This window comes from Mytilus californianus, unplaced genomic scaffold (genome assembly GCF_021869535.1).
Source record: "Mytilus californianus isolate M0D057914Y unplaced genomic scaffold, xbMytCali1.0.p SCAF_10, whole genome shotgun sequence".
NCBI classification, from domain to species: domain Eukaryota; kingdom Metazoa; phylum Mollusca; class Bivalvia; order Mytilida; family Mytilidae; genus Mytilus; species Mytilus californianus.
Genome location: NW_026262582.1, coordinates 7,194,407 through 7,208,373, shown reverse-complemented (window position 1 = coordinate 7,208,373; position 13,967 = coordinate 7,194,407). Strand labels below are relative to the sequence as shown.

General features: G+C 32.7%; 1 protein-coding gene across 7 annotated transcripts in view; it reads left to right on the top strand.

Annotated features, from left to right (window-relative positions):
• The window catches only part of LOC127717539 (titin homolog), a 107,577-nt gene that overhangs the window by 21,540 nt on the left and 72,070 nt on the right, over positions 1-13,967 (top strand). For all 7 annotated transcript variants that reach the window (XM_052223219.1, XM_052223217.1, XM_052223215.1 and 4 more), the window contains 2 exons: positions 3,857-4,078; positions 7,312-7,442. In XM_052223219.1, coding sequence (XP_052079179.1) covers positions 3,857-4,078; positions 7,312-7,442 — 353 coding nt within the window. The remainder of the gene's footprint in view (positions 1-3,856; positions 4,079-7,311; positions 7,443-13,967) is intronic.

Here is a 13,967-nt window from a genome sequence, read left to right as displayed (position 1 = left end):
TGATCATAAGATAGTATCCAGAAGTAAATATGTAAAAAAAAAATCCTGTTTATCTGTATTGTACTCATAAATGGACTTAGTTTTTCTGCCAGTTAACATTACATTCACTCTGTGGTTAAAGTTTTTCAAATTTTAATAACTTTCTTAAACTATCCTGGATTTGTACCAAACTTGGACAGAAGCTTGTTTGTGATCATAAGATAGTATTCAAAAGTAAATTTTGTAAAAAAAAAAATCCTGTTTATCCGTATTTTACTTATAAATGGACTTAGTATGGACTTAGTTTTTCTGCCAGTTAACATTACATTCACTCTATGGTTAAAGTTTTAAAAAATTTAATAACTTTCTTAAACTATCCTGGATTTGTACCAAACTTGGACAGAAGCTTGTTTATGATCAAAAGCTAGTATCTAGTAACATGGTAGAAGGAAATTTTGTAAAAAAAAATTTCCTGTTTTTCGGTATATTACTTATAAATGGACTTAGTTTTTCAGTTGACAGACATTACATACAGTCTGCAGTTAAAGTTTTTAAAACATTAATTAGATTCATAAACCATCCTGGAGTTTTACCAAACTTGGATAGAAGCTTCCTACATTTAAAAGATAGTATTTAGAGGAAAATTTTTAATAATTATTTCCCCATTTTTGTTGAGCCTGCGACTAACAGCAAAAGTAGGCGAGACACTGGGTTCCGCGGAACCCTTATGATTTTTTTTTTTGTTGTACTTCCAAAACATTCATATGTGTTTTATAGACTCTATTTTATGATTTGCATAACTCCTTCTTCCATCTGATTTATGTTGACGGTTACCGAAAAGCAGAGGTTGATAAAATCTGTATAACTTAATATTGTGTGGGAAGTCTGTTTTTAAAATTTGTTTATATTTTGACACGTTTGTATAGAAAGTGTATTGTATTACTCTTGTTTGAGAGAAATATGTTCCCTTTCAAATATTAATGACATTTTAAAGTGATATAAACTTATGATAAATTGCACTAGTAATGCATTCACACATTCTTCTTAAGAATGAAATCAATAATGTTTAATTTAGAATTGAATAGTAGTGAATTTTTTGGGTAAAACATTACTGCAAAGTGCATTAAAACTTGTGAAGAAGACAAGGCACACTCTAATGAAATAATTATGCAATGAAATCTAATGAATATTTATATCATTTCTAGCTTAATATTGGTTTTCTCAGAGTCTGTTAAATTACTGATAGAACATCATAATGTTTTAGATTTATAGTTGATATACTATTTCCCAGAAAAGTGTAAAGTGAGTGCCATGTTTTTCGTCTATTTGTAAGATTTTTATGCCCCGTCCATTGGTCCGTCTGTCCTGCTTCAGGTTAAAATTTTTGATGAGTCAAAAAGGGAGACAAAGGAATACTGTTTCTGCTGTCGGCGGCGTCGTCAACAATGTATTAGTTTGTGATTAGGTCTATTTTATGGTGAACCACTAGTGGTAGGTCAATCATAATTGGTTTGCAGTTGAATTAGCATTGACACATCTCATTACCATGGAGATTATTTGGCCCCACCCCCTCAGTCATTGGTACATGTATACAGTTGTATAAGCATTGGCATATCTCATTTCCATGGAGATTATTTGGCCTGGACCCTTCAGTCATGGTCTATTGACTTTGAAAATTTTGCTTAGTTTTCATGTATTAGTTTGTGATTTGATCAGTTTATGGGAAACCACTAGTTGTAGGTCAATGATATTTGGTATGCAGTTGTGTAAACATTGGCATATCTCATGATGAATCAACTGTAAACCTAGTACATGTTCCCTATGATATGGTTTTTCTAATTCTAATGCCAATTTAGAGTTTTGACCTCAATTTCACGGTCCACTGAACATAGAAAATGATAGTGCTAGTGGGGCATCCATGTACTATGGACACATTCTTCTTGGTTTCTAAGACATAACATTAAACACTGCCAAGCCGCATTGGTTAAGGGTTTTAGATATAGACTTACTGTTTAAGGGTTTTAGATATAGACTTAATGTTTAAGGGTTGTGGACCTTTGAAAATGTGGTTGGTATTGAAATTATTATAGTGATCATTCCACACTTGTAACTTTTTATTGTTAATTCACATTAGAGAAACTAAAAATATTTTTGATTGTTTTTTTCTTTATCTAATGGAAAAAAAATTTTTGCTAATAATGTAACCCTTCTGTCCATAACAATTGTTGCTTGCTTTATACATATTTGTTCTAAAACTTTTCTACAGGGGAGAGGGGTGGGGGGGGGGGGATTTCTTGGAAATGTAATTAAACAGTGAAAACTTAGTATACTCTGTTAAAATTGTGCCTTAAGTCATCATACTTTATTCAAAGATTTTTCAAAGCTATTAAATATTTTTTACTCTAAGTATTAAACACTTCATCCAGTAGATACATATAAATATGTTTTGCCCCACAGTTAAGATTAAGATCCACATGCAACATGCCTAATGTCAAGCAGTTGTTTGTTCTTGAGTGGTGATTTTAAACGACTTCACACAGATTTTAACAGATACAATCTAACAATGTCTATTATATAATTGAAAGCTTGCAATAATAAAATTCTCTGAGGATTTGGATATTCAGAACTGTTTACTCTCAAACAAATAAAGTGTAGAATTGTAATTTTCTGCTTAGATTGCATGTACAAATACAACAAATGATTGACGGATAAAATTCTAATATTGAGCTAGTAGAAATGGATTCTGCAATGTTATACATGTTTTATGGTTATTTGTGCAGTTTGGAGACTGATAAATCACATATTATGCACAAGGATATATTAAGGTTCAGATTATTGTGATTCTATATGTCAATCTGGTATAAGGCCGCCCTTCAAAAATTCTTTTTGTGATGTTGCCTACCCATGCCTTGTAGGGTTGGGTAGGTAGGTAGTGATTTTTTTTTGGCCAACGACAAAAGTTACATGCTGAAAAAAACAAGAAAATGACGTTGGATCAAAAGTTACATGCTGAAAAAGACAAGAAAATGACGTCGGAATAGGAAAAAATCTTTTATAAAAAAATTGAAACAATTTGTGTCATAAAATTTTTCAGGTAGGCAACATCAAACAATTTAAATTTTATTTGTGGCCTAAGTTCATGCAGGAATAGAAAATAACATTAAACTGCATAACTCAGAAGGTTATGAAACACAAACTCTCTTCAAAGTCTCAGAAAACACTAACAGTTAACAGAAAGTACTATGAAAACTGGCAGTCATATTCCTGACCTGATACAGTCACTTTTAAAGTGCCATGCTTCCCATTTGATTTAAAAAAAACAATGGGCAATACATCTTGAGAATTTCATAGTGGTTTATTGTGCTTGAGGCACATTATTGTAGGTCACGAGAGACCTCAATGTTTACCAGTCAGTACTAAGATCATCTTATAACCTTATTCTCACTTTTGTGGCCAATTTCACATTTTTATATAATGAGGTGTGTTTTCTACTAATCATGAATCTTATTTTCGTGGTTTAATGATCAGGTTAACTTATTTGAATGAGGTGTTTTTCCAACTTTCTATACAGTGTATGTTTACAATGTTTCCTTTACTCTTTTGTAGTAAGATCTAGAATGATATTGAGGAAGAGAATCATTGCATGTTTACATGTCTCTTTTATTATTTTGTAATAAGATCCAGGAAGATATTGAGGAAGAGAATCATTGCATGTTTACATGTCTCCTTATTTCTTTTGTAGTATGATCCTGGAAACATTGCAGAAGAGGATCATTGTATGTTTACATGTCTCTTTTATTATTTTGTAGTAAGATCCAGGAAGATATTGAGGAGGAGAATCATTGTATGTTTACATGTCTCCTTTATTATTTTGTAGTAAGATCCAGGAAGATATTGAAGAAGAGAATCAGAAAGCTACTGTACTATCACAGAAAACTAAACTGAATGAGAATGTTTGTATTCGTTGTTGTCGATCCTTTGGAATAATATTCAACAGAAAGCAGACATGTCAGCTGTGTAAACTGTACATCTGTAAATCATGCTGCCTCTATGACAGGGAGAACAAAGGTCATATATGTCATACCTGTGCTGAGGCCAGGTGAGTTTTCTTATCTTTGGTTCAGTCCTTTGAGTTATGTCCCTTTGTTTTCTCAGTGATCCTTCATATATCATGCTGCCTCTATGACAGGAAGTACAAAGGTTCCATATGTTATATCTGTGCATCAGCTTGGTGAATGGTCTTCACTTTGCTTCAGTCTTTTAGTTAATTATGTCCCTTTGTTACTGCAATGTGATCTTACATATATCTTGTTGACTGTGATGGGGAGTACAAGGGTTTTAATTGTCATATCTCTGCCAAAGACGGGTGAATTGTCTCCACTTTGTTTTAGTGAGTTATGTTCCTTTGTTACTGCAGTGTGATCTGACACATATCTTGTTAACTGATAGGGAGAACAAAGGCTTAAACTGTCATTTCTGCCAAAGACAGGTGAATTGTCTCCACTTTGTTTTAGTGTTTTAGTGAGTTATGTCACTTTGTTACTGCAGTGTAATCCTTGATATATCTTGTTGACTGTGATGGGGAGAACAAAGGTATCAATTGTCATATTTCTGCCAAAGACAGATTAATTGTCTCCACTTTGTTTCAGTGTTTTAGTGAGTTATGTCCCTTTGTTACTGCAGTGTGATCCTACATATATCTTGTTGACTCTGATGGGGAGAACAAAGGTTTTGATTGTCATATCTATGCCAAAGACTGGTGAATTGTCTCCTTTTTATTTCAGTGTTTTAGTGAGTTATGTCCCTTTGTTACTGCAGTGTGATCCTACATATATCTTGTTAACTGATAGGGAGAACAAAGGTTTAAATTGTCGTATCTCTGCTTGAAAATACGATGCACTTTTAAAAAATCTATCCAACAATATTGTATAAAAATAAAGAGATTTTGTATGATTGCAATGAGACAACTATCTACCAGAGTCCAAATGATGTGGATGTAAGAGACTATAGTTCACTGTATGGACTTCAACAATGAGCAAAACCCATAATGTATAGTCAGCTATTAAAGACCCTGTATGACAAAATTGAAACAATTCAAATCGATTGTATTTTTTTTGATGATTTGACTTTCCACTGACAAACAGTTTAAAATGATTTTACCACATCATTTCCTAATTAAGACAGGATTTTTTTATTATCTTGAACAGAAATCTTCGCCATTAGTTAAATCTCTTCTCTTAAAACAATGAAGTTATTGCTAAAATCAATTGTGGTTATACCATTTATATATGAGAACATTAAAACTGCCAAGGACATGAAGGATGAAATTAGATATCAATTTGAGGTATTGCCATTAATTTGAATGTCATGAAACAGTTTGAAATATTGATTTTCAGGTAGGTCAAGGAGAAATGACAGTACACCTGTTGCATGTTGTTTAAAATCATTAAATTTTAATAAAAATGATGTAAACTTTAATTCCTATATGATACATACTTGTAGATAAGACTGGGGCAAAAAATAAAATTGTTATTGCCTACCTACCCGCCTGAAAAGCAGTTGACCCAAAAAAAATTTGACACAAATTGTTTAAAATTTTGTTTTTTTAAACTTTTTTCATGCTCTAATGTCTTCTTGTCAAAAAAATGTGACTTATGTTGTTGGCCAAAGGAAAATAAAAACCTACTGTAACCTATTCAACCCTACAAGGCATGGGTAGGCAACATCAAACAAAGTATTTTTTAAGGGTGGCCTGAACACATTATGTGATATACAACCTGTTTAATGTAGCATGTTATAATTTTTCTGTATCATATGCATGTATGTTTCATATCACTCAAGGTCAGAATATGAAAAATATAAAGATATAAAAAGAAACCACCAATTCATTCCAGTGTTTTTACATTATGTGTATTCAATAATGAGCAAGTCCATTCTCACAAACATTAGGTTAGTTTGGTCCTAAAATTTTGTGGTCTTTTAGGAATATTAATGTAGGGTAAAAGTAAGAGAGAGATTGTCTAATGTACCACAGTTGAGGAAGAGCTGTTTAATTCAACAGTATGGACAACTAACACTTGATTAGTTTTTCTGTGTCTGAAGCCCCCTTCTAGAGTCACTTTGCCACAGAATGCTAAAATCTTGAATGTGATAATTTATACCTTATGGACCAGTTTCTGTCAATTTCCAGGTTAATCTAAATAACGAATTTGAAGTCTTATAGAAACGAATATATTTCTAATGGATTGGTTTTGTGCTAAGTGATTAACTTCAAGGTCAAAATCATGAACTAATTTGGTGTTCATGGTTGATATATATGAGCTGCGATGGATAGAAATGGACCTTATACAAGTGCATGGAAACATGTATATGTATACTACTTTGATTGATTTTTAAACATTCAAATACGAAATAAAAGATTATGTAGGGGTCATATATCAAATCAATTTTCAAACAGTTTCAGACTTTGCATAGAGATTTATGAAACCCGAAAAAAGTTAACAGATGTATTGATATTCATTTGCATAAGGTCCATATCTATCCATTGCAGCTAATATGCTAGAGGATTTATTTATACCTTTTTCTAGACTCTAGGTGATTTAGAATTTGACATATTGTATAGTCACTTATCTAATGTTGAATATAAAAATAAAGAGAAAAAGTATGATTGCCAATGAGACCACTATCCACCAAAGTTCAAATGAAGTGGATGTTAGCAATTGTAGGCAAATGTACAGCCTTCAACAATGAGAAAAATCCATACCGTATAGGCGGCTTTAAAAGGCCCAAACATGAAATATATGAAACAATTCAATTGAGAAAACTAACAGCCTGATTTAAAACAAAACAATTTACGAAAACAAATATGAATGACATAAACCAATGACAAGCACTGAACTACAGGCTCCTAACTTGGGACAGGCACATGAAGAATGTGGTGGGGTTAAACATGTTTGAAGGCGCCAACCCTTGAAGCCTGTATGGTTAACCTCTAAATATTTTTATGCCCCCGCCGTCAAGGTAGGCGGCATTAAGTTTTACCCTTTTTCTGTCCGTACGTCCTGAAATTGGTTTCCGTTTTCTTACTTTAGTTTGCCTCAACCAAATGTTATGAAACTTATACACAATGCTTATTACCACAAAGCACAGATCAAATTTGAATTTGGGTGGTATCACCTTTACCGTTCTAGAGTTATGCCCTTTGTAACGTTACATGCAAGCAAGGGCATCAACTTTGTCCCATGAACACATTCTCCATTTATTAGTTTTATTTTTTGTATTGAGTGGCAGTCAAAAAAGGCAAGATACATGGGAACTGAGTTTATTTTACAGGGAATTGAAGATGAAATCGTGTGAATGGTTTTATGATAATGTCAGCAAGAAGTTCAAGAGATTTGGCAGTGCTAAAGTTGTTAGAACTCTGTACAAACAAAAGAGGAAGGACTCAGCCAGAAGATACCACAGTATGTATCCATAGCAACATATAACCTTAACCTTTGATTCTTGGATTGTCAATACCGTTAAAAGGCTTGTATAGTCTGCGGTTTTATTCTCCAAAATTGACCCTGACAGCAGGGGTGCGGACTATAGAGTACAATAAGCAAGAATTAAGAGAGAAAATTTCAATTTCGCGATGTGGTTTGTTTACGTTCCGCCATGTTTGTTATTGACATTGTAGAGGGCAATCTTATCATTTTTCAAACCAATAATTTTACCCAATCCATATTAATAAGTTATTTTTATTCAATATCAAATTAATACTGATAATTTTAAAAATTAAATGCTTCATAACAAAATTCTCGTTTCTTTTCAACGCATTGCTAAGTATAAAATGGTATCTACTTGAATGAAATCTTACAAAAAAAGTAAAAAAAGACAACCGTAAACCAGCTTACGATGTGTAAACTACAAAACGTAATCGGTTATAATTTGTTCCGTTTGTGTGTTTCCTATTGACAAATATGTTTTGTATTAATTAAAATCCTTCAAACATTAATGTGATAGATATATTAAACACTGTTTTACATAAGGAGGGAACTGTTTTACTTTCAAAGTCGTATTATAGTGATATCTATTATGTACGGATTTCGACTCTCACCGGGTTTTTTCATCTTTTACACGTGCTTTCCAAACTTCCGGTTTAAACATACACAAGTTTCTAAATTGTTTTTTGTGTGATTTAGACATATTTTAACCAGCGTGAAGTGTTTCACAACCATTTACTAGCAGTTTCAGCTTCTGTTTGATGATGGAAAATATGTTTTTTCAAGAAAATACCGCAAACGACCACACACGTTTTAAAATTACCAGAGTTTCATTAGACCTTTTCTAACAGTTGCAAAAAGTTTTTTTACCTGAAATTTCGTGGGGAGAAGGGGGTGCGGACTAAGTACCAGTGCGAACTATACAAGCCCGATTACGGTAGTGAAAAAGCAACAAGGGTCCAAAAAGCCTTGTAGATATCTTATAGATGAATACTTTATGATCTGTTCCATTCCAAAACCTGAAACTTAATTTTGTTGTCAGAAACAACAGTCCTTAATGTATTTATATTTATATTTTTAGTTTATTTCAGTCAAGATTAGAGTAACTATATATTACAGTTCAAGCAAACATCCCATACCTCAGAAATTGTTAGGTGATGATGAAAACATACAACCAATATTAAACTTTCATCTTTTTGTCTTAAATAAAAATTTTATGATCAAAAGACAGTATGAGAGAGGAGTTTTTTAGACATCAATGTAACTTTGTCCAACCTTATTATGATTTTATGAAACTTTGCAAGAAGCTTTTTCTTGGCTTGTAATGCAACTTATACAGTCATTTTTCAAGATCAAGAAATAGCATCTTAAGAAAAAATTTGTTTAAACAAAATCTGTATTTTTCTGATCCAGTAAGCATTGCACTCTTACTCAGACAGCAAAAGCAGGTGAAACTTAGTGTTCTGCAGAAACCTTTTCTACTTAAACTGACTATAAGGATAATATTATTTCAGATTAATTCTTGTTTCCCAGCTTTCATAAGAATGGCATAATTTTGGATTATTTTTTGTATCCATGGCTTTCATACTTGATAACGAAAGCATTATTCCAGATTAAATCTTATTTGCACGATTTTCATCCTGTACTAGAGACTTGATTTTAGTATAAAACTATTGGTAATGAAGTTTCCTGACAAAATCCAGGAAAATCAATAAACAACAGTGTCCAAGGTCTTCGCTCGTCTAATGAGGATGTTTTCGTTTGACAAATCAGACAATACACTGATAATTGAGTTTACTATCAGATTTAATATTTGTTCAGCCTCTATCAAAGTAATTGCGTTTCAGATTAGATATGTTGTTGAATCGTAGTATGAAAGAACATCATATAAATGTATAATCCTTTAATCCTAGGATTGATCAAATAAATGAAATACAGAATATTTAATCCTATTATAAACTAAGGTACTTACATTCAACTATAAATTGCACATCATTTGAATGGACAAATAAGCAAACTTTTTGAAGGTTCATGAAACAACTGTGGTACTAAGAAAGTGTTTGAGATACAGCCTGCCTGTTTGCTATAGCGCAGTGCAGCTAATTCTTATGTCCCCACCATCACCGGAGGGGGCATTAAGTATTACCCTTGTCTGTCCATAGGTACGTCCCCACCATCACCGGAGGGGGCATTAAGTATTACCCTTGTCTGTCTGTAGGTACGTCCCCACCATCACCGGAGGGGGCATTAAGTATTACCCTTGTCTGTCCGTAGGTACGTCCCCACCATCACCAGAGGGGGCATTAAGTATTACCCTTGTCTGTCTGTAGGTACGTCCCCACCATCATCGGAGGGGGCATTAAGTATTACCCTTGTCTGTCTGTAGGTACGTCCCCACCATCACCGGAGGGGGCATTAAGTATTACCCTTGTCTGTCTGTAGGTACGTCCCCACCATCACCGGAGGGGGCATTAAGTATTACCCTTGTCTGTCTGTTGATACGTCCCCACCATCACCGGAGGGGGCATTAAGTATTACCCTTGTCTGTCTGTAGGTACGTCCCAAAATTAGTTTCCGTTCTCTAACTTGAGTTTGCCGGTATGAAATGTTGTGCAACTTATACACAATGCTTATTACCACAACATACAGATCAAGTTGGAATTTTTGTGGCGTCATTGTTACCTTTCCTGAGTTATGCCCCTTTATAATGTTATATGCAAGTGGGGGAATCATCTGTGTCCCATGGACACATTCTCCATTTATTTGTAATAAATGTTATAATTATCATTCAAAAATACTGACTGACTGAAAAGAAACGTCAAACCATTGAATAAAAAGACCTACTTAAATCCAATGAAACAAAAAGAATGAAAAAGGAGACTATGGAATTGTCAGTTATTTACTGATGAGGGAGACACTTAAAGGACAATGACTGTTATATAAACTGAAAACTGTTGACTTTAGATAAACTTTAAAACTACTGACTCTAAACAAGCTTAAGGATGCTGAACATTAATGACTAGAAAAAGCAATAAAACTTTAGTATTTAAAAAGCATACTCAAGTTAATAAAATTCGTAAGGATTCCACGGAACCCAGTTTCTCGCCTACTTTTGCTGTTGTCTATGTCTTCAGTGTGATCGGGGAATGCACATAATAGATTTACAGTTAATGAAATAAAACGTTTGAAATGTATGAAAAAAGTTATGCTTGTAAAAAATGCAGTATGCAATCAAATCTATAGATTTATAAAAGAGTTGAAACATAAATTTATTGAATGAACAAATGATAAAGAAGATAATTATTACATTTTCCTCTAGATACTATCTTTTGATTGTAAGAAGCTTCTGTCCAAGTTTGGTAAAAATCAAGGATGGTTTATGAGTCTTGTAAATGTTTTAAAAACTTTTAACTGCAGACTGTATGTTATGTTAACTGGAAGAAAAACTAAGTCCATTTATAAGTAATATATGGAAAAACAGGAAATAAATTATAACAAAATTTCCTTCTAGATACTACCTTTGGATCATAAACAAGCTTCTGTCCAAGTTTGGTACAAATCCAGAATAGTAAAATTTATTAAAATTTTTAAAACTTTAACCATAGAGTGAATGTAATGTTAACTGGCAGAAAAACTAAGTCCATTTATAAGTAAAATACGGATAAACAGGATTTATTTTTTTTTTAAATTTACTTCTGGATACTATCTTATGATCATAAACAAGCTTCTGTCCAAGTTTGGTAGAAATCCAGGATAGTTTAAGAAAGTGATTAAAATTTCAAAAACTTTTAACCACAGAGTGAATATTTGTGGACGACGCCGCCGCCGACGGAATGTAGGATCGCTATGTCTCTCTTTTGCGACAAAAGTCACAGGCTCGACAAAAACCACATTTTGGAAATATATTTTAAACTCCAAACTTAAAAAGAACTCTTTACAACTTCTGACTGTATAGTACTCTTGAAACGACTGACTGTAAATTACACTTGCAACCACTGACTGTAAAGGACATTTGCAACCACCAACTGGGCAAAGTCAAAATAAATGGTCCAAATTTAATTTTTTTTACCAAATTTCAACATTGTTTTCGTGCATTTTCTTTTGTTGTATCTTGATACATATACATTTAAGTTAATAAATCCAAAAGGATATATAAAAGTATAAAGAAATAAAAAAGTTCTGAAACTTAAATGACATAAACCAATAAAACAAATTTAAATCAAGTATACCTTTTTGGAATATTATATCAGACAAACACTATCAAATATTTATATTTTGTTCACCCCTATTGATTGCAGAGATCCAAACATAACTTTTGATGCATAGATTATTAATCTCCTCTTTGATTATCATATTTTTTTTATGTTTTTGGCTATTTTTTGTATCAATTCATTTAAAGTTGATTGAAAAAGTTTTGATTAAAAAATAATTCATCAATTAGTTGATAAAAAAACTTCTCCATATTAAAATTAAACCTTTTTCAAATTCACTGAGAAAAAAAAATGATAGATAAATCTTTTAATAAAGAAGAAATATCAAAAAGAAAATACATCCAATTTCCCCTGTTTTCGTTGCACTCCTGACATATTATACACCAAACAAAAAATGCAGAAACTAGAACAAAATACTCATGATTTTTTAAAATTTGTAATCATTGCTGGTTTATAAAGACCTAAATCTGTCATTTATCTATTTTTACTTATGCATCTTATGCACTTCAGATCATATTTAAATTGATTTTTCTGACATATTATTATAAAAATGAGGTTAAGTTACCAAACTATGAACTAAATTCTATTAAATATTCAGTAGAATTGTTGTTTGAGATCTGCATTCTTCAAAGTTTTTCTGAACTATTATTATTTTTTTAAATTATTACCTATATAAGGAACTTTATTCCTATTTTGTTGCACTCCTGACATTCAATATATATCATATCAAAACAGTTATACATCCTCAAAAAAGCCCATGATTTCTTGATTAAGTGTATATACCTTTCAGATTTAACATTTTAATTTCATTTAAACAATATTTTTGAACTATATCATACATATCACTTATTGTATACATAAGTTCATGTCTCATCACATTTCGCTTCTATTTTTGTCGAGCCTGCGACTTTTGTCGCAGAAAGCTCGACATAGGGATAGCGATCCGGCGGCGGCGGCGGCGGCGGCGGCGTTAGCTAACTTCTTAAAAGCTTTATATTTTAGAAGATGGAAGACCTGGATGCTTGATACTTTGTATATGGATGCCTCATGTTACGAAGTTTCCGTCAGTCACATGTCCAATGTCCTTGACCTCATTTTCATGGTTCAGTGACTACTTGAAAAAAAAGTTCAGATTTTTTGTAATGTTAAATTCTCTCTTATTATAAGTAATAGGATAACTATATTTGGTATGTGCGTACCTTGCAAGGTCCTCATGCCCGTCAGACAGTTTTCACTTGACCTCGACCTCATTTCATGGATCAGTGAACAAGGTTAAGTTTTCGTGGTCAAGTCCATATCTCAGATACTATAAGCAATAGGTCTAGTATATTCGGTGTATGGAAGGACTGTAAGGTGTACATGTCCAACTGGCAGGTGTCATCTGACCTTGACCTCATTTTCATGGTTCAGTGGTTATAGTTAAGTTTTTGTGTTTTGGTCTGTTTTTCTTATACTGTATGCAATAGGTCTACTATATTCGGTGTATGGAAGGACTGTAAGGTGTACATGTCCAACTGGCAGGTGTCATCTGACCTTGACCTCATTTTCATGGTTCAGTGGTCAAAGTTAAGTTTTTGAGTTTTGGTCTTTTTTTCTAATACTGCATGCAATAGGTCAGCTATATTTGGTGTATGGAATGATTGTAAGGTGTACATGTCTAGCTGGCAGGTGTCATCTTACCTTGACCTCATTTTCATGGTTCAGTGGTCAAAGTTAAGTTTTTGAGTTTTGGTCTTTTTTTCTAATACTATATGCAATAGTTCAACTATATTTGGTGTATGGAAATATTTTATGATCTATATGTCAGTCACGCAGGTTTTATTTGACCTTGACCTCATTTTCAAGGTTCATTGCTCAGTGTTAAGTTTTTGTGTTTTCGTCTGTTTTTCTTAAACTATAAGCAATAGGTCAACTATATTTGTTGTATGGAAGAATTGTTAGCTGTACATGCCTGCCTAGCATGGTTCATCTGACCTTGACCTCATTTTCATGGTTCATTGGTCAATGTTTAGTTTACTTGGTTAATGTTAAGTTTATGTGACAGTTGTAATAAAGCTTTATATTTAGGACTATCAACATAATATCAATTATTAGTAAAGAAGGCGAGACATTTCAGCGTGTGCACTCTTGTTTTTAAATGGCAGTCTTTGCAATGTTTAAATGGGCTGAATTTGGTGGCTTGATGTGTAGAATAATCCTGCAAAATATCTTTGGAAAATCTCAAGTATTAAAAAAATTACGATAAAAAAAGATGCAAAAATTGTCAGGAGTGCAACACTTTTTTGTGACATTT